Here is a 27,578-nt window from a genome sequence, read left to right on the forward strand (position 1 = left end):
TTACTTTTATCAGAGAACCTTACATGGAGGCATTCTGGTATGGTGGGTGGAAAGAGGACTGGATTCTGGCTGAGTTCAAATCCTGACTGCCTTCTAATGACCCTGGGCAAGTCAGTGGAATGGGCTACAATTTCTTCATCTGTAAAATGAGAGGGTTTGACAAAATGACCTTAAAGGTCTAAATGTGTGATTATATATAGTTATATAATGTGATTTAGGGTAGGAGATATTAGCTGCAGTGGGGAAGGGAGTCAGGAAAGGTTTCGTTGAGAAGCTGATGTTTTGAATCCTTTTGGCTACAATAAGTCATTCTCTGAATAGAAAAAGACTCATTTTTTTTGTAGTGCTGACACTTGCTAAGATCTTTATATAATATATACATGTATAAGTGTGTGTGTTGTTAAATATTTCCCAATTGCATGTAAAAAATTTTAATGATCATTTTTTAAAATTTGAGTTCCAAATTCTCTCCCTCCCTCCTGCTCCAACTCCCCTACTTAAGAAGGTAAGCAATTGGATTTCAATTATACGTGTGAAGTCATACAAAACATATTTCTGTATTATCCATGTTGAAAAAGAAAATGCAGACAAAAAAATAAGAAAAATAAAGTTTAAAAAAGTATGCTGCAATCTGCACTCAGAATTCATTAATTCTGTCTCTGAAGGTAAATAACATTTTTCATTTTCATTTTCTTTGGAATTGTATTGGACCATTGTCTTGATCAGAGTAGCTTAGTCTTTCACAGCTGATCATCCTTACAATATTACTATGCACAATATTCTCCTAGTTCTGTTCACTTCACTTTTTATCAGTTTATATAAGTCTTCCCAAGATTTTCTGAAATGATACTGCTCATCATTTTTTTCAGCACAATAGTAGTTCATTACAATCATATATCACAACTTGTTCAACCATTCATTCCCCAATAGATGGGCATCCCTGCGATTTCCAGTTCTTTGCCACTACAAACAGAACTGCTCTAAATATTTTTGTACAAATAGGTAATTTCCCCTTTTCCTCGATCTCTTTGGGATGCAGACCTAGTAGTGTTATTGTTGTGTCAAAGGTTGAAGTTTTATAACCCTTTGAATCCAGTTCCAAATTATTCTCCAGAATTGTTAGAGTAGTTCACAGCTCCACCAATAGTGTATTACTATTTCAATTTTTTCATATCTCCTTCAGCATTTGCTATTTCCTTTTCTGTCATGCTAGCCAATTTGATGGGTGTGAAGTTGTATCTCAGAGTTGTTTTAATTTTCATTTGTCTAATCTGTAATGATTTAGAACATTTTTTCACATGACTATAGTTTTGATTTCTTCTTCTGAAAACTGTGAAGCAACAATTATTAAAGCTGGTTGGCAGGCGGAAGTTTCAGGTACATGATGGGAAAGAAGGTCTGGCCAAGGAGGTCCCAGTGCTCAGGGCAAACATAGGGTGGCTCTACCTCCCTTATCTGGAAGGAAGTTCCCCAAGGTTCCATGTGGGATGGCAACAGGCAGAGTCCTTTGTGCCTACTCTGAGTATGGAACTCTCCTTGGCCAGACCCTATTACATTTGGGATATTCCAGGAATCAAAGATCCCAGGAAATGGAGGAAGTGCTACACAAGAGAAAAGGATCCATCTAAGTAGAGACAGCCAATCTGTCACAGCAGAGGCAAAGCCCTCCCAAAGCAGAGTATTTCTGGACTATCTTTTTTTAAATGATCATAACACAGGAATCAGTTTTCAGAACACATGGGGGTCATCATTCTGGTCATTTCTTTCTTCCTTCTTTCTTTTTTGTTATTCAGACGTAGACCTTACTAAAGTGGACCTTTGATGACTCATAAGCTGATGCCCTTCAACGTTTTCAGGATTAGGTGTTTAATAGTTGAACGTGATTGGCTTTTTGCTGAGATCTTGCTCAAGCTTCATGTTTGCAATCCCCTTTAAAAAGAATGTTTAGCAATCATATTGCATTCCTCTAGTGCTTAAGACCAAGCCCAACAAGCTTTGATTTGTATACACGATCTGTAGTTGACCTTTCAAGTTTGCTGCTCAATTTGCCAAAGATCTTCCTCATGAAATCATAACTTACTGTGCTGCAATTCCCTCTGCAGGACTTGTTAACACTGAGCAAATCTCCAACCAACGAGAAATGATATCCTGTTCCTTTAAAAAAAAAGTTTGAGAACACCAAGCTGAAGTAGAGTTAATGTTTGTGGAGGCTGTATCATGGGAATTTTCTGGCCCTGGCCCAGCTTAGAGACAATTAATTATGTCAGTGAAAAGCTCTGATGGCCTGTTCTCTTCAGAGAAAAGTGACATCATCCATAGAATTCTCTGGCAAAAAAAAGCTGAACATAACTGCAAGGACAGGAAATAGCAGACAGATGTTTGCTTGTGAATATTTTATCCACTTCAAAGCTTGTTGCAAGAAATAATTTACTGATCTGTGTTGGGGCAGCCTCCATGGCAGCCTCAGCTTGGCAAGTGGTGTTAGCTGGTAGGAGTCCTTAGGGTGGGTTCCTTAAAGCACATGCTCTATACTGAAGGAGGAAGCACAACATTTTGTGCGGGTTGGCTCTGGTGGAGGAAGAGTCATGGAGGATGAGAATGCTGTCCAAATACTGGCATCACCATGGTGAGATCTTCAAGTAATGCCCCATATGGTATTTAGACCAGATGGTAGCAATGCCATGTGTGGTATTGCATGATGACCGACTCCTCCTAGAAAAACATCACCCTGCTTCTCCCTGCCCAGTTTTCATTCTAGGTCCTTCTCTTATCTGTCATGCTCAGTCACATCTTACAAATCATGCACTAAAACCTCTATTCCAATGCCACAAAATGGTGTGGAGATGACCCTAGGCTTTTGAAGGTTCTGCTTTGGCAGATTACGTACCAGAGTGGGATTCAAAGACAGATGATACCTGTCATCTGAGGACCAACCTAGCTCAGTTTGGAGATACTTGCCACCAAAAGGTTAGCCACCAAATAAAGGTTTTAGTTAATTGTGACTTGCCTAAAGTCACAATTTAATAGAGATAGCTATTAAAATGTGATCTTCTTTAAAGGTTTGTGATCTACTTTTAGCTCTTTGAATCTCTTTCCTTACTTGTAAAAGGAGAGGTTTGAATCCCATGACTTCACAGATGCCCTCCAGCCATAAGACCCTACGATCTTCTCATATTTCAGTTTCTCACTTATAAAATTAGGGATGTGACTCTCGGCATTCCCCCTTTCTGAAGGGGCTTTGTGAACATAAATTAATTAATAAGACAAAATCTTATTAGTACTTAGTCCCCTAGGCAATTCTCTAAGACAATAAGTGGCAAAGCAGTTGCTGATATGCATTAATAGGGGGAATTACCTATATTATGATTATGATGGTTTGATATCCACCAAAAGTAAATTTCATAGATTATTGACACAAGCAGAGAAGAGGGACAATATCGTAAATAGAAGAATAGCATAGGTAAGGGAAGAGCTGAAAGAGTGAGTATGGTCATGTGAAGGCCAGGATAATTGGAACAGAGCTATCATCAATCGACCAGTATTTATTAAATGCCTTTATTAGCATTGTGCTAGATGCTAGCACAGGGACAAAGAATGAAATTATTTTTTACTTTAAGGAGCTCACATTCAAATATTAAAGAATAGGAAACGAGGCTGGATATGTTGATTGGAGCTTGATAATGGAAGGCCTTGAAAGTTGGCAGGGAAGTTAGAAGGTCATTGAGAAGCCATTGTCAATTTTTGACTAGGGAAGTGACATGATGAAAAAGATGTTAATGGAAGATGAGTTTGGCAGCATTACATAGGAATATACTGGTACTATAATGGTCTACAAGATATAGTAAAATAATGAAGACTTGCTGGGAGAGTTAAGTACAGTGTTGTTCAGCAGGAAGAATGCTGGGCTGGGAGGTTGGTCTGAGTTTTGCCTTTGACTCAGTGGGTAAGCTTGGGTAAATCACTTCATTACTTTAAGCCTAAGTTTCTTGATCTATAAAAATAAAGGTGTTGGGGGAAAATGACCTCCAAAGTAGCCTTTAGCTTTAGAAGTCAATTATAATATCTCTGTATGACCTGAGAAATGCAAGGATAGAAAAATGTTGATGGTTCAGTAGAATACTGATTCATCTGCTCTGGGGTATCAGGTCTCAGAAAGGGCAACTGTTCAAAATCTTTGCAGATTCTGAGTCATCTAAAGCTATGAAGCAGTGCCATATGATGTTGCTGCCTAAACTGGAGAATCTAAACTCAGAATGATCTGAGTGGTTCATAGTTAACGATCTGGCTCAAAGGTCATTGAAAAAGCAGATTTTTTTATGAACAAATGTAGTTTGCTAAAAAGGTATAATTTCAGAAAGATGACTTTAGCATTTAAAACTGAAACATGACATTAACAGGTTAGATATGATTTATAAAAACAATAACAACAACAGAAACAGAATCTCCAACAAGTCATTACACCATGGCCCTTGCAGGGATCTTATTTCAGAGCATGGTCTATCATCTGAACAGTTTCACAACATTCATCAAATCAATGTGTTTTGACAGTGCTTACCAAATTTTCCTTGTAAAGTACCAGTGAATTATATGCCACTAAATTTATGCAAAATCAGGGCAAGCTGACAGTTCTAGCATATGAAAATGCCATAAGAAGCATATTGTAGTGAAATGATCACTGTTCTGAAGAGTGAGTTCTAATCACATGGGCACTAAACAGACTATTCTATTACATGAAGTTTGCAGTTTTAATGTTTTTGTGCCTCAAATTCTACTAAAAGTTAATCATTAAGGAGGGAACGAAGAAAATTATAGTCTACAGAAGTGTCATCTTCTAATGATAATAATGAATTTGCAAACCTTGGAATAGGCCACCCCTAAGGTACACTGTCGTTAAATCGTTTTTCAGTCATGTCCAACTCTTCATGACTTCGTTTGGGGTTTTCTTGGCAAAGATACTGGAGTGGTTTGCCATTTCCTTCTCCAGCTCATTTTACAGATGAGGAAACTGAGGCAACCAGAGTTAAGTGACTTGCCCAGAGTCACAGAGCTAGTGTCTGAGACCAGATTTGAACTCAGGTCTTCCTGACTTCAAGCCCTGCCCTTTATTCACTGTGCCGCCTAGCTGCCCTCTGTAATACAGTAGGAGAAATTAAAAACACACAGAGATAACAAATTAAAATGTGGTAAATGCACAGAAGTTTAACAAAGAGGGATGAGGTTTAGGGAGGAAAGGAATGCTTTTAGCTGTGGAGATCAGGGAAGGTTTCTTGGAGGTGAGAGTACCTGAAATGGGCTTTAAATTAAGGAAGGGATTTAAGTAGGTAGAGATATGGGGAAGGAATCCATCCTAGGCAGGAAAGATGTCTGTACAAATACATAGAAGCAGGAGAAGGCAGAATAAGATAGAACAATGAGTGGTCCAGCATCTCTGAAATTTAGAGTGTGGGAAGGTGAATAATGCCAAATAAGGCTAGAAAAGTAACATGGAAGCAGGTCAAGTTAGAGGCAGAGATGGGCATGGAGGAGCCTTAACTGTCAGGCTAAGGAGTTTTATTTTGATTGATAAGCAACAGAGGCCCTCTGAAGGCTTCTGAGCTGGTGTATATAATCTTGTAATCCGCATCTACATGCGCCCTACGGCCATGTCGTTAGTACATCACAGTGAAGGATGTTCATGATGACAATTTTGAGCATAATCAGGAAAAGGTCCCATTATACTTAGGACACTAATGGCATTATGGAAAGAGTACTTATTGTATTTCAGGTCAGAAAATCTGAATTTGAATGCCAGCTCTGACTCTTGTTACCCAGGATAACTCTGACTACCCAGAAGAGGTCAGGAACCTCTCTGAGTCTCAATTAACTTTGGTAAAATGGGGATAATATTTCTTGCAATACTCATATCATAGGCTCATTGTTAGGAAAGCATTTTACAAGCATTTAAAGTGTGAGATTTTCCCTTATAAATTCTAAGTATACTTTTTTTATCCTTTTTTTCATACGTAGTGATTATGGATACTAATTCAATGTGATTTATAATTTTCTATGTCCATTCATCCTCTCAAATAGCCAATGCAATACATTGCATGTTGTCACTAGCAATTTGCTGGTGTGGCATTTAAAAAGTCTGAGAGACATGGTTTCTGGGTAACTTAATCATTTTATTAATAAGGCTAACATGTGTATTAATGGAAAGAGGTTAGTGGCCCATTCAAATACCAAAGACCCCTTATGATGATAGGCTCACAGTTTAAATGCTCTTGGAAGAGTAGGATGGCAATTAACTCTGATTGGTTAACGATTAATGAGAAGATGGTTAACGATTAATGAGAAGATGAATATTACAATGAGAGGCTGGGCTATATTACAATGAGGGTATTGGGGCACATGACTTGGATCACTCAGATCTTGGTCAAAGGGACTTATCAATTTCCATATCAACTGTCTAATAGAAGGGAGAATCAACATTTTTCCAGACCTGTCTGAATAATGCAATGAGTAGGAATCTTCCCATTAGTCCAAACTTTTAGAGTTTCTTTTAGTATCTGATTAGATCTTGGCCTGGGTAAATCTTTGAGAAAGATTTCCCACACTGGTTAATTTCTGGATGAGGAAGTAGAAAAGGGGAAAAACCTTGGTCCCAATAAAATATTTAGTTATTAAATATAAGAGAGAAATAACCATTTCTCTCACTGGAAAGGCTGTTACTTCACCTCTTGTACTTTTTAGATGCAAATCAGTCTTTTGTTTGGGTAACAAAAAGTTATTCATTATTTTTACGCAATTTGTTTTTTCCTGACCAGCATTTAAAACCAAAAGGACACACTGAACAATGGCCAAGACTTTTTTAGAAATTGAATTGCAAACAGCATGCCTAAACATAACATCACATAGAAGAAAAAAAATTTACATTTATTTTTATATACATATGGGTTATTATTATTAGTCTAATTACAGACTCTCGAATAAGGTAGCTGTCCTGATTTGTTGCATCTGCTTTTTGTGAATGTAGACATTTCCACAGAGGAACAATGCAGTCAACACTGTTAAAAAAAAACATAGGCCTCTCTATTCTAATTGAACTTTAACCCTTCACCTTAGGAAAGGCATTTAACTTTAGACAATCTTGATGTTACACACAGTATGGAAGTCCCAGTGAGCAAGGTTGCTTGGGAGATGGAAGCTTCTAGCACAGAAGGTTCCTTCCAAAGGATTCCAGAAGAGGGAGGGGGTGCCAGGAAGGAGAGGAAGGTGTGTTGAGAACAGAGATGCTTGTTTGGAAAGCTAGAATTCCCCTCCCCCAACCAATGGCTTTACAGATTACCATAATGGGGAAGATTATAATACATTTGAGAAATACATCTATTAACAGTTAAGAGTTCTGATACATGATGGTTTAACCTATTTGTAACTGGAAAAATTTAGCTGTCCAGAATGACAGAGGCAGCATGATGCAGTGGAAAGGATACTAGATTTGGAGTCAGAAGACCTGGATTCAAATTCTGGCTCTGCTATGTATTATCTATATGATCTTGGGCAAGCCATTTAACTTCTCTGTAAAAATTTAACCCCCATCTATAAAATGAGGGGTTTGGACCTGATGACCTCCAAGTTCCTTTCCACCTCTAAATTTATGATCCTATGACTCATTCAGGAAGGATGAAGCTTCACTGTATACAGAAACTGTTTCAAGCCTGTTATAACTATAGAATTCACCTTAGCCTGACCTTAAAACATCTTTTAAGAATCACAGTTTCTCAATGATTTGAGATTCAGAGGAACTTTATGTACAATAGTCTGTCTAGAAAAATGCTTCCTCCCCCCATCCTGTTTGAATTAGAAGGATAAAAGGAAAAACAAAAACTGTCCAGTCCTGTCTCAAAAGGAAGGCTGAGGAAAAAGGAAAGAAGTTGAGAAAATGTGATCATGTGGACCCTTTTGTAAAAAAATAAACAAAGCTTGAAGTAGCCACAGTTAATTCACAGGTGCTTGTTCTGCGTGTTATGGCTTAGCTGGAAATGATTAAGTTTACAGAACTCAATAAACATCTACTGAGCTCCCTAAGACTGTGTCATCTGGCTGATCCTTAACAATGAACTCATCTGTGTTCTGAGAGATTCTGCTTCCTTACAGAACTCCAAGCAAGTTGAACACTCTACCAGCAGGCTACCTTGTTCACCTTTAGGAAGAGGGGGACCTTAGAAGGTCTTTGCCTATGGTCTTTGTTAGCACAGCCCTCAAACCTTGCAAAGTCTTTTGGAATTTATTAAATTATCCACTGATAGAATCACAGCACCGCCTGGACAACCTGTGACCTTATCTAATTTCTGATCCAGAACTCAGCAGCTGTTGCACTATTAATAAACCCAAGTAGGTTAAAAAAAAAAAAAGAAGCAGAAGTCATTAAAAAAATGTGCTTAAATCCACGGTCTGACAGCTCTTCTTCAGCTCACTAATCACAGGAAATCTATGACTTTGTATTTTGATCCTCTGTGATACCAAGATTTCACTTTTCAAATCAAAACTGTCCTGGCATTACCCTGAGAGCTGGAATTGACCACAGAAATAATTGAATCCAATCCCTACATTTTACAGAGGAGGAAATCAAGGCTCGGAAAGCTGGAGTGACTTGCCTAAGATTCTGTTTACTGTGGTGATTAGAAAACCAATTCTGGAAATTAAAAGTACACTCTGAGATTAGTGGTTTAATAGAGGAATTTCTTTCATATGATATCACTTGGTCTGACTTTTGCTGGGTCTTGAAAGTTAGAAAGTTCTCATAAGGTCACATGAGGGAGAACAGTCTCAAGTCAGCAGGTTCCAGTTTTGTTCTTCATGCTCTAAAAGCTATTCCTAGTGCCTCCATGGTTCAAGTTAGAGTTCTGGAGTAACCCAAAGAAAATCATTACTCCTAAAGTCCCATTACTCCTAAAGTCTCTCAGTGTTCTCTTTGTTGTTGTTGTTGTTAAGTCATTTCCAGTCATGTCTGACTCTTCATGACCCCATTTGTGGTTTTCTTGGCAAAGATTCTAGAATGGTTGGCCATTTTCTTCTCCAGCTCATTTGACAGATGAAGAAACTGAGGCAAATAGGGTTAAGTGACTTGCCCAGGGTCACTCAGGTAATAAATGTCTAAGGCTGGATTTGAACTCAGGAAAATGAGTCTTTCTCACTCTAGGCCCAGTGCTCTATCTGCCCCATCTTAGCTGCCCCAACACCTACCTGTTCTCTTTAGAGCATAACAGAAATATGTTAGATTCCTAGCCTGAAGAAGTCACACCTTTTTAGCACTGACTGACCTTGGGCTCTATAATTTGGGAGAATGAAGAGAATATTACTTCTGAGGCAGTAACTATGTAATCAAAGTACATTGCTTTTTAGTAAATGTAATTAACTATATTTAGAAAACTCAAAGGCTAAGAGATCTCATTAATTTGGATCTCCAATAGTGCAGATCATACCCCATCTATACTTTATCATCTGACAGGATTCTAATTTATGTCTTTCTGTAAATCTTCCACTGAATATCTACCCAAAAGGCTGGGGGCCTTCCTCTGGTTAATGTAATTTTTCCCGGTTGCCAGTGAAGCACTCAAGCTGTTGTTCATCTGTTATCTCTCAAGCTCGCTACATGACCTATCCATCTAATAATAAGATTGGTTGATTAGGTTCCTAGACAAAGGAGACTTTTGTTAAGAAGGCCTCCTTCCAGTAATGTGGAGACCCTTCTTTTGACTTCGTTGGCTTTAGCCATAGATCTTTTTTCAAATATGTTGGGTCTTCTTTTCCATCTTTCTTGATTTCTAACTTGTCTCTGGGCATAGCCTGACCTGAGCCAATTGAGGAGATAAGAATATAAAATGTGACTAAAACCATGGAAAGACCAATGTTAAGAGGGAGATACCAGTTCTTTTCCAAATTTCTGCTCATTTTATTGTTAAATAAATATTTAAACTAAACATAAAAAAGTTACCAAGCACTAGGTTTAATGATCAGCCATTCTTTTTAAAGAAAACTAAGTTTAAGGTACAATTAAGCTCCTCTCTAACTAATTCTTAACTGCTACCAACTAGTGCATAATATGACTCTTGTCTTATTCTCTCTGCATCACAATGGAAAAAAGTGACAATGGTCCCTGGGTAGAAAGCATTCCCAGATATCAGCACTTAGGACAAAATTCTAATTACCCCACCTTATTTATGATGGCACATCTATATCTGGAATATTCAGCAGTTCTGGAGTCTAATTTCAAACAGTTCGTGAGAGAGCTAGAAAAGATCTTATAAGAAGGCAATTAAAACCATGAAGGGATGAAAGGCCTGTCACATAAGGACAGATTAAACAATACAAAAGTTACGAGTCAAAAAAGGTATAAGTTTAGAAGCCAGATGATCAGAATCTTTAAGATCATGAAAGGTGTGAAGAGGGTCTATATGAATTAGTTTAACAAGTCCCCAAGTACTGGACAATAGATTTGGGACAAAGGAAATGTTCCTTTGCACAGAGAGCAATAAACTTGTGAAATTCATTAGCCCAAGAAGAAATACAGGTTGAAACTTCAACACATTAAAAGAAGACTTAATTAAAACCATTCGTTAATCAACTAACAAGTGTTTATTAAATGCCTTCTGGGTATCAGGCACTCTACTAAGTGATGGGGATACAACAACAAATATGAAATGTCCCTGCCCCTCAAGAAGCTTACATCTTTCAAAAGACAGAAATGTGTTAGGAAGAATTCTAGATTTAGAGTCAGAACATCTGTTTGAATCCCTTTCTCGCTATGTGAAATTGGGCATGAATACTTGTTGGACTTTGGTTTCTGTAAAATTAGCAATTGGAGCAGATGGCATTCAAGGGACACTTTAGCTCAAAATTCAATTGCCATAGATTCAAAATGGAAACAAATAAGGTGTATGGGAAAGGGGGGAGGGCAGGTGGAGAGGAAGGTAGGTAGTATGCCTCTTATCTCAAATGATGGTATCAAAAAGACCAGCCATACCTTTTCACAACTCAATTCTTATTGACTCTGTCAGAAATAGAATGATGGGCAGGATGACCCTAATTTGGCCCATTTTGGTGGTTCTTACTTCATTACATTATTTTTTTTTAAAAAAAAAGCAAAGTAATAAAACATGTTGGGAAAGTGTTTATCTAAGTTGGTTATGAATTAAACAACCTTGGAAGTTAGTTGTTAGGAGAAAGAAATCCATCATCTTATAAAACTTCTTATCTGGCTGATAGCTTTATTAGTCCTGTCTGTGCTTGAAACAACATAGCAATAAAGCTTTATTGCTGAAAAAGGGATAAGAATTTTATTTTAACACCCACCTGCCCAATCACTGGAAAGCTTGATCTAATTTCTTCCATGTTTGAAACTCAGAGCAGTAACTAGCAGAGGGTGGATGGAGCTTTGCCCCTGGCTGCTTATATGGGAGTGTTTTCCTACTTAATAATAATCATTGCTCATCTGGAAGTCTTCTACAGCATTGCAGTGTACCACAATCCCCCCCCAGTTGCCCCTCCCAGGATCTCTTCACCATGGAACTCTTCTTCCAGCCCCACTGCATCCTTGCACCACTCCCCCAACACTGTTCATCTCCATTCCATCCTCTATCTGAGCCCAATCCCTGCCAAGTGTTTTTTGACTTAGGTCAAAAAAAAATGTCCAGTTATTAGAACACTTAATCCTGGCCCACTTAACACAGAACCTTAAATACCATATTCTGCATTATATGTTATAGTTATGCATTTGAGAGACTCTTGGCTTTCACCAAGTAACAAGCTCTTCTTCAGAATGTCACATCTAAGAATTATGTCATAGGAATTATCCTCCTGTGAAAGTTTCCTTTGACTGTCTAGACAAAATGGAACAAATCTAGAATATATACTAGGTGGGAAAAAATCTATAATCCTTACACTCCCCTGTGCTCAATACTCTAAGTTTACTCAGAGGCTGGCATTAGTAGGTAGGCACTGGCAGACTGAGGGGAAGTGTGTGGTTATTCCAGCTCTGACTCTTTTGGCAGATGTCACTACAAGGTGTTTGTAAGGAGTCTAAACAGAGAGTGAGACAAGAGTAAAAATAGAAATATATGTGTCTGATATTCAACCATCTAAGCAATTTGGATTTTCCTTCCTCTTTTGTGTTAAAACTATAGAGACTATGGATGAGCCCATCCACTAATCGGGCAGTGAGAAATCTTTCGCCAAATAGTGAAATATTTGAATGATGAAGAAGAAACTTTTCTTTCCATGTGAATGATTTGTTTATTGCTTCATTTGTATGGAAAACTCCCATACAGCTGTGTGATGTGGTAGAGAGCTCACATCAGAGCCAGCAGAGACCTGGGTTCAAGTCCTGCTTCAGACACTTAATGGCTGTATGACTTAGGGCAGACCTGCACAACTTGGTAGTAGGCAGGGGCCAAAATTAAAATAGGCTAAACTTCTTCAGGCTGTAGATAGGTTTTTAGCAGCTCACTTTCCAAGTAAAGGTATAATGATGGTTGGTTGCCACGGACCATGTTGCAAACAGGAGAGAGCGCACAGTGGCAACCCACCCACCAAGTTACATGATGGGCACAATAGTGACTACTGGAAGGCAAGTTAAGCAGAGCCCAGACAAAACACTTATTACATCTTTACTTTCTTTTACATCCTCTACATTTTTCGCAGGCCTAACCTAGGGCAAGTTAGCTAATAACCTCTTAGCATCCAAGGAAACTCTCTAAGAGTATATGTTGTGAAGCAAGGGCTGACCTTTGGTAGAAGAAGTTTCCACATCCAGTAGTTTCTTATACCAATGAAATCACAAGTCTAATCCCTAACCCATGGTCTTCTGTTGTTGATCAGTTGTTTCAGTTGTGGCCAACTCTTCAGGACCCCAGTTGGGGTCTTCTTGGCAGAGATACTGAAATAGTTTGCCATTTCTTTCTCCGGCTCATTTTACAGACGAGGAAACTGAAGCAAATAGTTAAGTGACTTGCCCAGAGTCACTCAGCTAGTAAGAGTCTGAGGCCAAATTTGAACTTAGATCTTCCTGACTCCATGTCTAGCACTCTATCCTCTGTGCCACCTAGCTGCCTATTCCTTTATGAGTTATAAGCCCAATTTCCATTTAAGAATATACTACAAACAGTTTAAAAATCATTTAGAACATAGATATTAAAATTTCATTAAGCACTAGAATGCCTTCTCATAAAGGGCAAAACATTCTAGTTCTGTCTCTAAGTGTTCTTAGGATATATGCCTCCAACTATTTTTACATGTAGAGGCAAATGTTGAACAGTAGAAATAGTTCTCACAAGATCATAGAATAGGGGGGCAGCTAGGTGGCGCAGTGGATAGAGCACCAGTCCTGGATTCAGGAAGATCTGAGTTCAAATCCAGCCTCAGACACATAACACTTACTAGCTGTGTGACCCCTGGCAAGTCACTGAACCCCATTGCCTGGCCAAAAACAAAAACAAAACAAGATCATAGAACAGGTCCCAAAGAATAATATAAATGAAAACTATTCTTCTCCAGACCTCAGGGTCTTCATCTGTAAAATGAGGGACTTGACCTCAATGATTTCTAATGGAAGGTTTTAACTACCAGGTGACATGAGAACCATCGAGCAGTAAAGAACCTTAAACTCAGACTGACGAGCTTGTATTTTATCTTTGAGGCAAGAGAGAGCCACTGAAGGGTTAATCAAAGGGGTGACATAGTCAGACCTATGACTTACGAAGATTATTTGGGCACTTATATGAAGGATAGATTGAAGAGAGAAGAGATTGGGTGCAAGGCTATTACAATAGTCTGGGTAAATAGCAGTGAAATTAAGTAACATAAATTGATAGTGGACTCAGCCCAATTTTGTGATTTTTCTCCAGTAGCACATAAGTAGGAGTAAAGGCAATGGATAATGGGAGTAATCCAAGACCGGACTTGGCAAGGTATTATCATTAATAGGAAAAGAGGGCAAGGGACTTCAGCAGAGAGGATATTGTAGAGTTGATCTGGTTCACTACAGGATTGAGGCAAGAAAAGGCAGAGAGTGTACCAATGCAGGGATGATGACCTAGGAAAAGTGAGGGGTGGAGGGATTGGAAATCATGATGAGAATGAAGAACCAGCTTAGGGAATCATAAAGGCAGAGGGAAAGATGCAATGAAAAAAGATTATGTTGAAATAAGTGAGTGTCAGTGTTTATGAATGTGGAAATGGAATCCTTGTGAGCTATGTCAAAATGAAGAGTATGGCCATCTCTACGTGTAGCTGAGATGGAACGGAGGAGATAGAGAAAAGAAGGCTTGTGACAGACTCTTGGGGAATGCTTATGATTGTTGTTGTTCAATTGTTCAGTCATGTCCGACTCTTCATGACCCTGTGGACCATGGCACACCAATACTGATTTTCTTGGCAAAGATATTGGAACGATTTGCCATTTTTTTCTCCAATGAATTAAGGCAAACAGAATTTCTGTGCCCAGAATCACACAGTAAGTGACTGATGCCACATTTGAACTCAGGTCTTTCTGACTCCAGGTCCAGCACTCTATCCACTGAGCTACCCAGCTTCCTTGTGATTAGGCCATGGGAAATGAATTATGAACCAATAAAAGAGATTTCACAGGAGGGGTCACAGAGGTAGGAAGAGAAACAGGAAAGAGAAGTACCATAGAAATCAGTAAGAATTCATCCAGGATGAGGGGGTCATCATTATTGCGTCCAAGATGATGAATAAAAATTCCCTGGATTTATTAGGTATTAGTTAAAAGATCATTTGTAATCTTTGTGAAATCAGTTTCAGTAGAGTGGTGGGGTCAGATTGTAAGAGTTTAGGAAGTAAGTTGATGGTGATGAGAAGTGAGGGTGGGAGTGTCAGCAATAATGGTAGTTAGAAAATCACATGGTCAAGGATGCTACTAATCCCAGATAGAATGCAGCTTTTGTCTTCTGTCTCTCTCCATCTTCAAGAAGGTGCATTGCTAGGGATAATGGAATTGGTGGTAGTGGTGGTCTGGAGGGTCAATATTGTGAAAAGAATAATAATAATCACAATAGCTCACATTTATATAGCACCTTAAAATTTACACAGAGGTTTGCATGACCTATCTCATTATTATTGCAGTTTTACTGATGAGGAAGCCTGACTGTCAGAGAGGTTAAAGGGTGTCTCTTAAAATTAAGTACCTACTATGTGCCAGGCGCTGTGCTAAGCATTTGACAAATATCTCATTTGATCCTCACAATAACTCTTGGAGATAGATGATATTACTTTCCCCATTTTATAGTTAAGGAAGCTGAGTCAGGCAGAGTTTAAGTGACTTGCCCATGATTACACAGGTTAGAAAGTGTCTGAGGCCATATTTGAACTCAGGTCTTTCTGACTCCAGCCTAGCTCTCTATCCATTGCATTACCTAGTTTCCCCTAGGTGATGTGCTCATACAAGTCATATAGTTAGTGTCTGAAATGAGATTAAAATACAGGTCTTTCCAGTTTTCTTTGCTCTTTACTCCTTTACATGAACTCTTCAATCCTGCCTAATAGCCTATTTGCTATTTCTCACACATGTCACTCCATTTCCTGTCTCCATACCTTTGTACTATCTAGCCCTCATTCCTGGAATGATTTCTATTTCCCCTTCCAACTCTTAGAATCTCTGTCTTCTTTCAAGATTCAGGTGAAAGGCTACCTTCTACAGGAAGCCTATCCCAGTTCTTTCAGCTGTTAGAATCTTTCCTGTTAACATAATCTATTCCTCAATTTCCTCAACTGTAAAATGGGGACAATAATAGAACATACCTCTGAGGCTTGTTGTAAGGATCAAATGAGGGAATAATAATAATAATAAAGCACTTAGCACAGTTCCTGGCACATAGTAGGTGCTATATAAATTCGTATTCCCTTCCCTTCCTTCAGTAACCAAGCATGGAGGAATGGTAAGAGAACATAACTTAGGGTCAGAAGCCCTGAGTTTGAATCCCCTCTGTGCCTTTCACTAGCTATGTGAGTCTGGACAAGTCATTTCGCTTTCTATGCTCATATTTTCTTATGTGCGAAACAAAGGTGTTGAACTAGATGATCTCTTAATGTCTCTTGCACTAGCTCTAGGGACCTGATTTCACACCACACACATTTACCACTTTTGTGATCTTGAACAAGTCATCTAATCTCCCCAGTCTCATTTCCTTATTTGTAAAATGAGGGGGTTGGATCAGATGGTCTTTGAAATCCCTGCCCAGCTCTTCATCTATGATCCTATGATCAATCCTTCTAGCTCCAAAAGTCAATGATTCTATGAAATGTATGCCATTAGCTGTATATAAAATGAGTATGGATGGTTCAGTTCTACAATGCTGACAGGGAAAGCAGTTCGTAATACATTCTCTATTGACAGAGGGCTCAAGGTTGTTATGTTCACACATCAAGATAGCTACATGTTAGAACCCATAACAAAATGGATTAACAAAATCAAAAGGAATATTTCAACTTCTTGTCACGTTGGCCTTAGTCACCACTGCATAAAGCTATAAATCTTGTGATTTTCACAAGATATCTGGTAAGAATCCAACAAAGTTTCTAAGAAGACAGCCAGTAGACCTTACCATTTCCCTTCAAGGCAGTTGGTTTATAGATGAGGAATGGTTTCCTAAGGTCAAAGTGGGTAGCCAAAGCGGGTAAACTCAGGAGTACTTTGGGATCTTTGACATATATCCTTAGAAAACATGTTGGAAAGTGGACATATTTGAAGCAGGGAATTGGAGACAATATTTTGGGGGAAATTCCTTATAATGTGTGAAATGTAACTAGTATCCTTGAAGGAGTCTTAGTGTGATAGCCCTATTCACTTTAGAAATTTCTCAGATGGTCATAAAAGTGCAGTATGTTGAGCTGTGGTCACTAATGTCTTACCACCTATCCAAGCCTTATATTTCATTATTGGTGTGAAACTAAAAAGAGCCTCATGTCATGTACTATGTATATTTTCACTCATGTGTTTCAGTGGAAAAGGAATCATTTGAGGGGAATAGAAAATTGCTAATCTCACAAGAAGTTGTAGCAATTTGAGTTAGTTCCAAATGGAATTAAAGCAAAGAGCTGGGGAATGATTGAGTGGAAGATTTTCAATATCAGCTTTCAAATACTGTGTTGAGAATATAAATAGAAAATATAGTTTGTCCATTGACCTCAAAATGCACTAAAACTGGATAGTTGTTGCAGGACGAGCCCCACCCCCTCCTTGATTTATCATCTCCCAGACAAAAGCAATTTCTGTACAGTTTAATATTAGCACAGATCCTCTTATGCTTATGCGCTTCCTAGCAACCTGATGTGGAATATGTGCTTGTTAATCTTCTTTTGGCAAACAACTGTCAGAATTCATGGTAAAACGAGAGAAAGCAATGCTCAGTGAATTTTCCGATCAAACACCCAGATGCAATGAGGGCTGATGTGATAAGCAGAGTCTCTTTAGCAAGTCTTGAGTATAATCCAAATTGCCACCTTGCTAACTGTATTTCCCTATAATACCACAGGCCAGGGAAGATGTGATCCACATGCTGAAGACAGAAAAAACCAAGCCTGAAGTGTTAGAGGCTCACTATGGATCTGCAGCACCAGAGAATGTCCTTCGGGTCCTGCACAGAGATGCCATCCTGGCCCAAGAAAAGTCCATAGGAGAAGATGTATACGAGAAACCAATTTCAGAGGTAATGATAATGATGATGATGATGATGATGATGATAGTGGTGGTGGTGGTGATGACAACATGCCGAGTCATCTGGGATGGGGTTGTGTGAGTGGGTAATTTTTAAATTGCTTTTCACAGACCTCAGTTTTTTAAAGAAGTTGAATAGTCTTAATTTAATTCCTTAATAAAGAACTGAGTGGGAACATGCATAGTGGATAGAGAGCTGGCCCTAGAGTCCAGAAGAATCTGAATTCAAGTCACATACTGTCTGTGTGACCCCAGGCAAGTCGCTGAGGCAACTGTCCAAGACAATGAGAGTCAGAACCTGTGCTGATTTGAATTGGTAGAGTGAGTTCCTAACCAGAAGCACTCTACACTGATGAAATCACAGGTCAGGTGAGTAAAAAAAAAATGAATGAATAATGTAAGGTTAAGATAACATCTTTTTGGAAGATAAAACCCAGTTGTATCACAGGGATTTGAGGAAGTATTTCAAAATGATAATCTTCTTCCCTTCTTTTCCTCCTTCCATGGGATTATATCTGGGCTAGAACACTTAGTTTCATGTAGTCTGTTACTCCTCTAAGCAAGTGATGATGGCAATAAAAATAGAGTGCTAAGTGCTGATCAGTTTTAGTGTTGAGTTTACCTGGCTGTCATTGAATTGGAAGACAAACATTTTCATGAGCTTTGTCATTGGGGTGGGTGGTGCAAAGCTTCTAACAGATAGTCTTCTGTAGTGTTTCTGTAGACTCTGATTGTGAGTTGTTAAAATGAGGTGGAAACCTGCATGAGTAAAACAAAACCAAAGGCTCTTAAGTTGAAAAAGAAATATCTTAGGGCTTTAATCCATTATTTCCAATAGAATTATACTAGAAGACATTATTGTTTCTTGATGGTAAGCTCTTATGATGAACTTCAGAGCTGAATTATAGAGTGAAGCATTAAGCAACCAAGTCAAAGATATTTCTCAAATGTTAATTTAATGAGGGGAATTGAGAAATATATAGACTTTTTTTTTGCCCAAACCTCTAATTTAATCAAAATAGGGAGCTGCTGCTAAGGGAACTCCCTGTATTAATGCAGACAGGCATCTTCTTGGCAGATTATATTATAGACTTAGGAATATTGCCTAGGAGCACATAGCCCATAGGTTTCAAGTGCAAACTGGAACCCAGGTCTTCCTGACTTTAGGGACAGTGTTCTACTCCATGCTGCCTCTCATAAGAGAAATAAGAAATAAAAAGGCGGCTACAATATACTACTCCCTTAATTTTAGGCTGCTTTCCAGGCTGTCAGTATGACTGCTAAGAGAGAGAAAAAGGATTACTCCAGAGGACTTTCATAACATAATTATAGGCCAATAATCTCATAATTTTACATTTCTACAGTTAAGAAATAAGTGCTCAATTCTACTTGTCTCTTTTCTAAAGAATTGTGATAATTTAATTCAAACACTGAAACACATTTGGATAGAATTACAATTTTCAAGAATTCTATGGGCTAACCTAAATTGTAGCCAGCATGAAAAAAATTTTTTTTCTAATTAGACTTCGAAAAATACTTCTTACAATGAATCTTAGGAAATTAGGTATATGAAGAAAATGTTATATAATAATCATTTTAGTACACAAAGTAAGAGTCACAGAAACATTAGTTTTAAAATGACTTAGTCCTATCCTTCAGACAAGCCTACACTTTAATTATTCCAGATAAAATGTGGATGGTAACACCTCTTTATTTTCTGCCTTACAGGGGTATTATAAAGATCAAAATAGATTATGTTTTTTAAAATGTGTTATAAATACAGAAGTGTTTTATAAGTGTGAGTTATACTGCAACCTATTTCCTCTTCTTTTTCTAGGCAGCTTTGAAAATCTTAAAAAATGATTTATATTGTAAAACCTTACTAAATATTTTCATTCTTGTTTTCTTTTATTTTAGTTTTGTTAAATATCAGCAGCCATCCTAACAATGATTCTTCTGCAAAATAGTTAAATTTTTAGATGAGAAAACTGGGCCTGAGTGTTTTCTCAGGTCACTGGGGAACCAAAATACACATGGGTATATTGTAGGATCCTTGGCTTTGAAAACCATCCTGGTATCCAAAAGAAAAAAAAATAAATGTTGAAAGACAGTATACATTTTTTTTGGTGAGGCAATTGGGGTTAAATGACTTGCCTAGGGTCACATAGCTAGTGTCCAGTGGCTGAGGTTGGAGTTGAACTCAGGTCCTCCTGATTCCAGGGCCGGTGCTGTATGTAGTGTGCCACCTAGCTGCCCCCAAATCTTTTTTTTTTTTGGTCTAGGCAATGGGGTTAAGTGACTTGCCCAGGGTCACACAGTTGTGAATATTTTGTGTCTGAGTCCGGATTTGAACTCAGGTCCTCCTGACTCCAGGGCCAGTGCTCCATCCACTGTGCCCCCTAGCTGCCCCTGACAGTATACATTTTAAAGAAGGATCAGGAGACTATATATTGGAGGAAGTTTCTTAAATGTGGAATGTGTCTTTTGACTGTAGAGAACTCTTAGTTTTATGGTCATTTTATCGTTCTAAAAATTACTCAGCTGTCCAAAAAAAGGTAGAGTATGTTAGGCTGTGGTTGCCAGTGTCTTCCTTATTTCCAATCACTGTCTCAGGCAGCACACCTATTGTTACCCAATGTCTGCCTCTGGAAGATGACAGTGGAACTCTAGATAGGAAATATAAGGGAAAGTAGGAGCAATGGCATTTGTAATCAATCAACAAAATGTATTTAAAACCCAAAGATTGTCCTTCCCCAGTTAGAATATTATGGGAGATGCCTAGCTTCTTTCACATTGCTAATTAGTATAGTGGACAGAGCATTGGGCCTGGAAGGCTGGAAGACATGAGCTCAAATCTGGTCTCAGCTATTTATTAGCTGTGTGACCCTTGGCAAAGTCACTTCACCTCTGTCTGCCTCCGTTTCCTCAACTTTACAATGGGGATAATAAGAGCACTTACTTCCAGGGCTGTTGTGACCATATCAGCAAAGTATCTGGCAGATAGCATCTTGCCTATAGCAAGGAACTCCTTGCATGCTAACTGAAATCAATCCATAATAGGATCTTATGATCATAGGATTAGAAGTGAAAAGGACCTGAAGAGTCGTGAAGTCTGATGTTTTATTTTACAGAGAAAGGAACTGAGGCCCAAAAGGTGACTTGCCCAAGGTCACACTAGAAAGAGTAGGTGGTAGATGCAGGATTTCAGGTCAAACCTGGTGACCCCAACTTTCTCACTACAAGTTCAACACTCTTTTCATTGCACCAATTGCCTCCATAATAGCGCTTGTGCTGATGGCATTCTTTCTTTGGGCTTCAGCAAACTAAATGGCAGTATGCAAATGGTATAGCTACTGGACCTGTGATTTTATTGTTATAGGAAACTCCTAAACGAAGAGACGACCCCAATCAATACAAGTCAGCACCTTCTCTATAACTTGAAGTCTTAAGTGAGTTGCCTGCAGCACTGAAAAGTTAGTTTACTTGCTCAGGGTTACACAGCCAGTATATGTCAGAGGTGAAACTTTAATCTGGGTCTTCCTGGCTCCAAAGCCAACTCTGTATTCACTATGCCACCATTGCTTCTCAGCAAATAGGAAAATACATCCTCTTTAGCAAAAGTCTGCAGGGTTTTAAGTAGAAGATGGATGACATTCAGTTTGAAGAGTGTGTGAGGTAGGTATGCCATCAGATTTTTGAGGCAAGTTTTGAAGTCCATACTCTATTAAACATCTTCTGGAAATTGGATCCTATTTTAAAGGACTACAGTTCCTTTAAAACTTTTTGTCTTAAATGCCTCAAGTGGTAAGTAGGCCTTTAAGAAAGGATTTTGATGATGAAAACTACTTCTTTGAGGGAAAGCATAGCACATGTACATAGTGAGTTCCTAATCTTTCAGAGATCAAGAAGGATATTGTCCTTAATATTACTGGGTACAGGACTTTTTATAAATTAGTAAATCTGTGCAAGAGCTTGTTCTTCCGACATTTAAGAAACATGCCATCTGTACAAAAATTATTATTATTCCAAATGAAAGAATTTTTTTATATGGTTATCCCTGGGCTTTCCATTGTATGGTACAGTGAAGATTCAGGTATGAAGACAGAGAATCAGGTTTGAGTCTTGGCTCTGCCACTTTCTACCTATGTGAACTCGGGCAAGTCCTAATCAATATACTTCTCAGTTTATTCATTGGTAAGATGAGGAATTTGGGCAAGACTACTATTGTGGTCCTGTCTTGCTCTAAACCTGTATATCCAATGGAAATCTAATAAATGATGCTATGGGACAGGATAGGCAAAAATTCCTGAGCTTGCTTTTTCTTGACTTAATTACTTAAGGAATACAATGTACTTAAAATGGCATGCCAAATGCAAGGAAATATTAAGATCATCCACTCTTTTGCCTACTCAGCTGGACAGGCTCGAAGAAAAACAAAGAGAAACCTATCGGCGTATGTTGGAACAGCTCCTATTGGCAGAGAAGTGCCACAGGCGCACTGTTTATGAGCTAGAAAACGAGAAGCACAAGCACACAGATTACATGAACAAAAGTGATGACTTCACCAATCTCCTGGAACAGGAACGTGAAAGGTAACCCCCCCCTTCCCCTGTCTCCTAGGACAATTAGATCCATTCTGAGGGCTCCAGAGAGCTTGGAACCCAATAGTTTATGAACGTCAGTCTTAATCTTTTATGCCACTTTTACCAGCAGTTCCTTCTATATACTGACACCCTGATGCCTTCCCTCTCAATGGCATTCACAATTATAGAACATAAGTGTAAGCTACTGCCTCTGCTGGAAAAACCAGAAACCTATTTCAATGATGATCATGTGTATACATATAGGTGGAAAATGCCATGCCAATACTAACTATCCACAAAGATAGTGATATAAAATCATAAGGTAGAAAAGACCTTTGGAGGCTATCAATTTGAGAGAAGTTTGTAGGGCCTTTGAATTTATTACATACTATTGATGTGTAATGATATCTTTTTTTATTATATGCATGGAAATCTAGTGAGTAAAGAAAGCAATATCTTAAATTTACCCAGAAACTGATACCTCGAAAATTTTAGAAGGACTCTGTTGCTTCCTAAAATCAATCAAGGCAATATGGCAGCTTACTGCTTGGCTGAGTAGAAAGTTTTTAATGATGATACTGAATCAAAGCTGCCTACTTTATATTCCATAATAAGTGAAATTCATAGAAGTCAGTAGTTCTTGACTTTTATCCTCATCACTTGTAGTTATTGTCAAAGACGTAGTAAAGATTTCTATCTTTGCCTCACTTGAAGCGATTGCCTATAATGTGAAAACTTTCTCATTTTTCTATACTAGTGGTTCTTATTTTTTTGCATGTGTTAGAGACCCCGTTGATAGTCCAATGAAGCCTATAGACCACTTCTCAGCATAACATTTTTTAAAAAAAATAAAATACAAAGGAATACAAAGGAAGCCCTTTATATTGAAATACAGTTCTCAACACATAAAAACAAATTTGTGATATAATATATCCAGCAGAACATCTTATAACTACAGTATTTTTTGAGCATGAATGAAATTTTGAGTTATTTGCAAAAACTATAACGTAGGATGAAAATATCTGGGATTTCTATTAATGATAAAGACACAGGTATTGCTAACACCATCCTGCTTGTTGCCTATATTCTTTATTGAAGGTAAAGTTCAAATTAGGGGTTAGTGAAAGTAAATGACTAATTTTTTTCCCCATCTAAGTTCATGGATGCCCTAAAATCTACCAACAAACCTCAAGTTAAGAACCTCTGTTTTTTGCTTTCTTACTCCCTTCAGGATTTGCTTTTTATAATTTTTCCATCTCCTTTGTCATACTAGCTGCTTATGGAACCCAGATGCTTTGAGTAATTGAGCTGAACCTGCTTGTGTGTTTGAGGATTGGAGAACAGAGAGCTGCTGGAGATGGGCTATATCTGTCTTAATTTTATGAGTTCTTTGAGTGACAGAAGAGAAGCCTAATGTTTCCATGAGTCTCCTTAAAAGAAAAATAATTATCAAAAGAAAGCAAACAAAAGAGTTAGATGAAGGCAGACAGCTTTCTCCTCCTCCTCCTCCTCTTCCTCCTCCTCCTCTCCTTTTTGTTCTCCTCTCCTTTCTCTTTTGCTGATGTTGGAATAAATTATGAAGCATACTGAATTTAGAATCAGAAGCCCTGTGGCACTCATTAGCTATGTGACTTTCAACAAGTCATTTCACCCCCTCTTGAGGCTTGACTTCCTCTTATGCAGAATGAAGATAAGGAAAATAATGTTTGTAAGTGCCAAATGAGACAATAGATATATAATGTAATAGATATATAATAACTTTATAAAACCTAAACTATGTAACTACTATATTTACCATACTTACTATACTATATTTACTATAAAATTGTCAGCTCTTCTTATCATTAGTTTGGCCAATAATACAGATCAATTAATATAGGACTAATGAGGGTAGGGTGGTAGGAAGGGGAAAAGGAGAGAGAATATTTTACCTTGAATGAGCTCATTTCATTGCTGCTACTAGAGTCGTTTGTGGTTTTCTTGGGCTTTCCTTTTATTTGTGTCTCTGAAGAATTACCCTTGTGCTACAATGTTTGTGTAATTTGCTGCTGGGCACCAGATGACTGGCGGAGAGAGTGAGGCTGGTGACTTTGCACAGTCCTCTCTCACTTAAATCCAATTCACTTGCAAGTCATGGCATCATCTTCCTGACGTTACGATCTTCTTCAAGAATGAAGGACAAACAACAACAAAAACAACAAAATTTGTAAATATGGACAAATAGTTGTCTTAGTCTGACAATATTTGCTAACCAGCCAATATGCATAGTGTCCAGTTTCCAGATCTTTCCCAACTTCTCAGCTTCAGCCTATGGATATTACAAAATTATTTCAAATGAGAGCTTAAAGGATATGTGACACAGCTATCCAAAGGGATAGCCCTTATTTGGAAAAAGGCAAATGAGAGTTAGCCATTGATTTTGATATTTTGAAATAAAAAATTGGGAAATCTTACAAATTTAAATTTAATAAATAGAAAAAAAAGAGAGAAACAATGACATTCAGGGGTCATCAAACTACAGCCTAGTCTATTTTTGTGGCCTGGGAAGTAAGAATAGTTTTTACTTTTAAAATAAAGTTGCATTGTATTTTGTTTTTGTTTTTGTTTGGGTTTTTTGTTGTTTTGCTTTGTTTTGTTTTAGGCAATTGGGGTTAAGTGACTTGCCCAGGGTCACACAGCTAGTAAGTGTCAAGTGTTTGGTCTGAGGCCGGATTCATTGTATTTTAAAATGTAAAAGCCATTCTCGGATTTCCATTGGTATTAAAAATGACAGCAGGCAAATTTTGGCCCTCCTGCTGTAGTTTGCTGACCCCTGGATAGTGGGTAAAGGAGCAAGGAAGTGGAGCAAGGAAGACTGGAATTTAAATCTTTCCTCTGACACATACTGGCTTATGTGATCCTGATCTTAATTTCTTAGTGCCCCAAGCAACTCTCTAAGACTACACATTGTGGAGAAGGGTGGAAAGGATTTTTTTGTTGTTCTGGAGGTCTCTAATTCAATGAAATCACAGGTTTAGTCAATCCCAAGTAGACAAAAAAAAAAAATATATACACACACACACACACACACACACACACACACACATACATATTTAAGGAGAAATATAACTGAAATGATCTTTCGTCATTATTATATTTTAAATTGCCCCAGTAATATTAGTAGTATTATTCATGCTTCTATAGGGCTTTGAGGTTTTAAAAGACTTTCCTCATAACAATCCTGTAAATTAGATAGTAAAAATGTTATTATCCCATTTTAAAGTAAAGGAAAGTGAGGCTGGAAGAGTTCAAGTGAGTGGCTTAATAAGTGATAGTTAATACATTTCAGATCTCAGGTTTCCTGGCTCCCATTCTTGTCCACTTTCTTCTACACCACGTATGCTTACTAGATAAGTAAAGAAGATAACTAAGAGTCCACCTCCACTTTTCCCAATGAATTCAAATCAGCAGACTTGGATAACTGACATATGAAGACAGTGAAAGAATTGACAGACATGATGGCTACACCATTGATTGTGATTAAGAAAAAATCTGGGGCAAGGCAAAAGGATTAGAGAGGGGCAAATACTGTTTTGACATTCAAAAAAGAGAAGAGGATAGGGTCTTCTTATTATAGGCAAATGAACTTGACTTCAATTCCTGACCCAGTTTTAAATTGCATTATTGAGGGGATTTAAGAAAAAAATTATTTTCAGTTATAAATTCTGTCCCTCATTCTATCCTCTCTCCCATCTTTTGAGAAGGCAAGAAATATAATACTCAGTATACATATGAAATCATCTAAAACATATTTCCACATTGTCCATGTTGCAAGGAAAAAAAGCAAGAAAAATAAAGTGGAAAAAATATGCTTCAATATGCAATCAGAATTCATTAGTTCTCTCTCTGGTAGTAGATAGCTTTTTTTTTTAGCATGAGTCCTTTGGCATTGTTGTGGATCATTGGATTGATCAGAGTAGCTAAGTCTTTCACAGTTGATTAGTCTTACAATATTGCTATTACTGTGTACAATGTTCTTCTGGTTCTGCTTACTTTGCATCAGTTCATATAAGTCTTCCCAGATTTTTTGGAACCTTCCCCTTCATCATTCCTTACAGTACAATAGTATTCTATCACAATCATATACCATAACTTGCTCAAACATTTTCCAGTTGTTGGGTATTTAAGGGGATGGCTTTTGAGCATCTAAAAAGGTAAGAAGTGATTAGTGAGGGTCAGAATAAGTTCATCAAGCATAGGCCATGACACTACATTTTCTTTAGGGTTTCTTCCAGCTGTAAATCCTAGTTCATATATAATAATCTCATTTTACAGTTGAGAGAATTGAGGCTTAGAAAGGATAAATGACTTGACCAATGTTACATTGCTAGTTGGTAGAAGAGCTAGGAGTTAAAGTTAGGTCTTTTCCAGTTTTAATAGTACCGTCTCCCTCATGGTTGGAAAATGGGCATTAGGCATAAAAGTCAACTAAGTATTAAAAAAAAAAAAGGATAGGTCAGTCCTGACAAACAAATCTCATTCCCTTTTTTGACATGGTTACCAGACTCGAAAATCCAGTATGTAGGTACATAGTATATAGCACATCTAGATTTCAGCAAGGGAACTGGCAAAGTTTCTTATGAGATATTTGTGGGCATTATGAAGAAATGTGAACTAGATGATGATAAAGTTAATTGGGTTCAGAACTGGTTGAGTGAACACAACTGAAAGTATAAAACCGAAGAAGAATGATTAATGGATTAATGTCAATCTAAAAAGAGGAAGATCTCTAGTTAGTACCCCCATATTAGCTCTATGCTGCTTAACATATTTTATCATTGATTTGGATAAAGGTATAGATGGCTTATTTATCAGTTTTTAAATATGCAGCCACAAAAGCTAGTCAGCACATTTATTGACTGAATTAGATACAAAAATATCTTGAAAATCTAGACGAATGTGCCATATCTAATAAGATGAAATTTAGTAATAGGGATAGAAAATTGACTTATGTTTACAGAAAAAAAAGGAAAAAAAGCATAATTTCAAATAAATATAATCAGGATGATGAAGGGACTCCAGATGAGTACATGCTGAAGGAACTGGGAGTGGGTAAGCTAGAGAAGAGAAGAATTAGGGGAAGGGTGATAGCCATTTTCAAGTTTTTGACAGACTATCATATGGAAGAGAGATTTAACATATTCTTCTTACACCAAGAACTGGGAGCAGTGGGTGGAAGTCTAAGAGAGGAAATTTTCATTTCCTGTTAATGTGATGCTTGGCTTGATTCTGTCTCCCTTAAATAT

The 27,578-nt window shown here is 37.8% G+C and overlaps 1 protein-coding gene across 2 annotated transcripts in view; it reads left to right on the forward strand.

The window, feature by feature from the left end:
• The window catches only part of FILIP1 (filamin A interacting protein 1), a 260,849-nt gene that overhangs the window by 145,490 nt on the left and 87,781 nt on the right, over window positions 1-27,578 (forward strand). For both annotated transcript variants that reach the window (XM_021000129.2, XM_021000130.2), the window contains exons 3-4: window positions 17,529-17,702; window positions 22,124-22,302. In XM_021000129.2, coding sequence (XP_020855788.1) covers window positions 17,529-17,702; window positions 22,124-22,302 — 353 coding nt within the window. The remainder of the gene's footprint in view (window positions 1-17,528; window positions 17,703-22,123; window positions 22,303-27,578) is intronic.

This window comes from Phascolarctos cinereus, unplaced genomic scaffold, assembly GCF_003287225.1.
Source record: "Phascolarctos cinereus isolate Bilbo 61053 unplaced genomic scaffold, phaCin_HiC Scaffold_5;HRSCAF=322, whole genome shotgun sequence".
Taxonomy (NCBI): Eukaryota; Metazoa; Chordata; class Mammalia; order Diprotodontia; family Phascolarctidae; genus Phascolarctos; species Phascolarctos cinereus.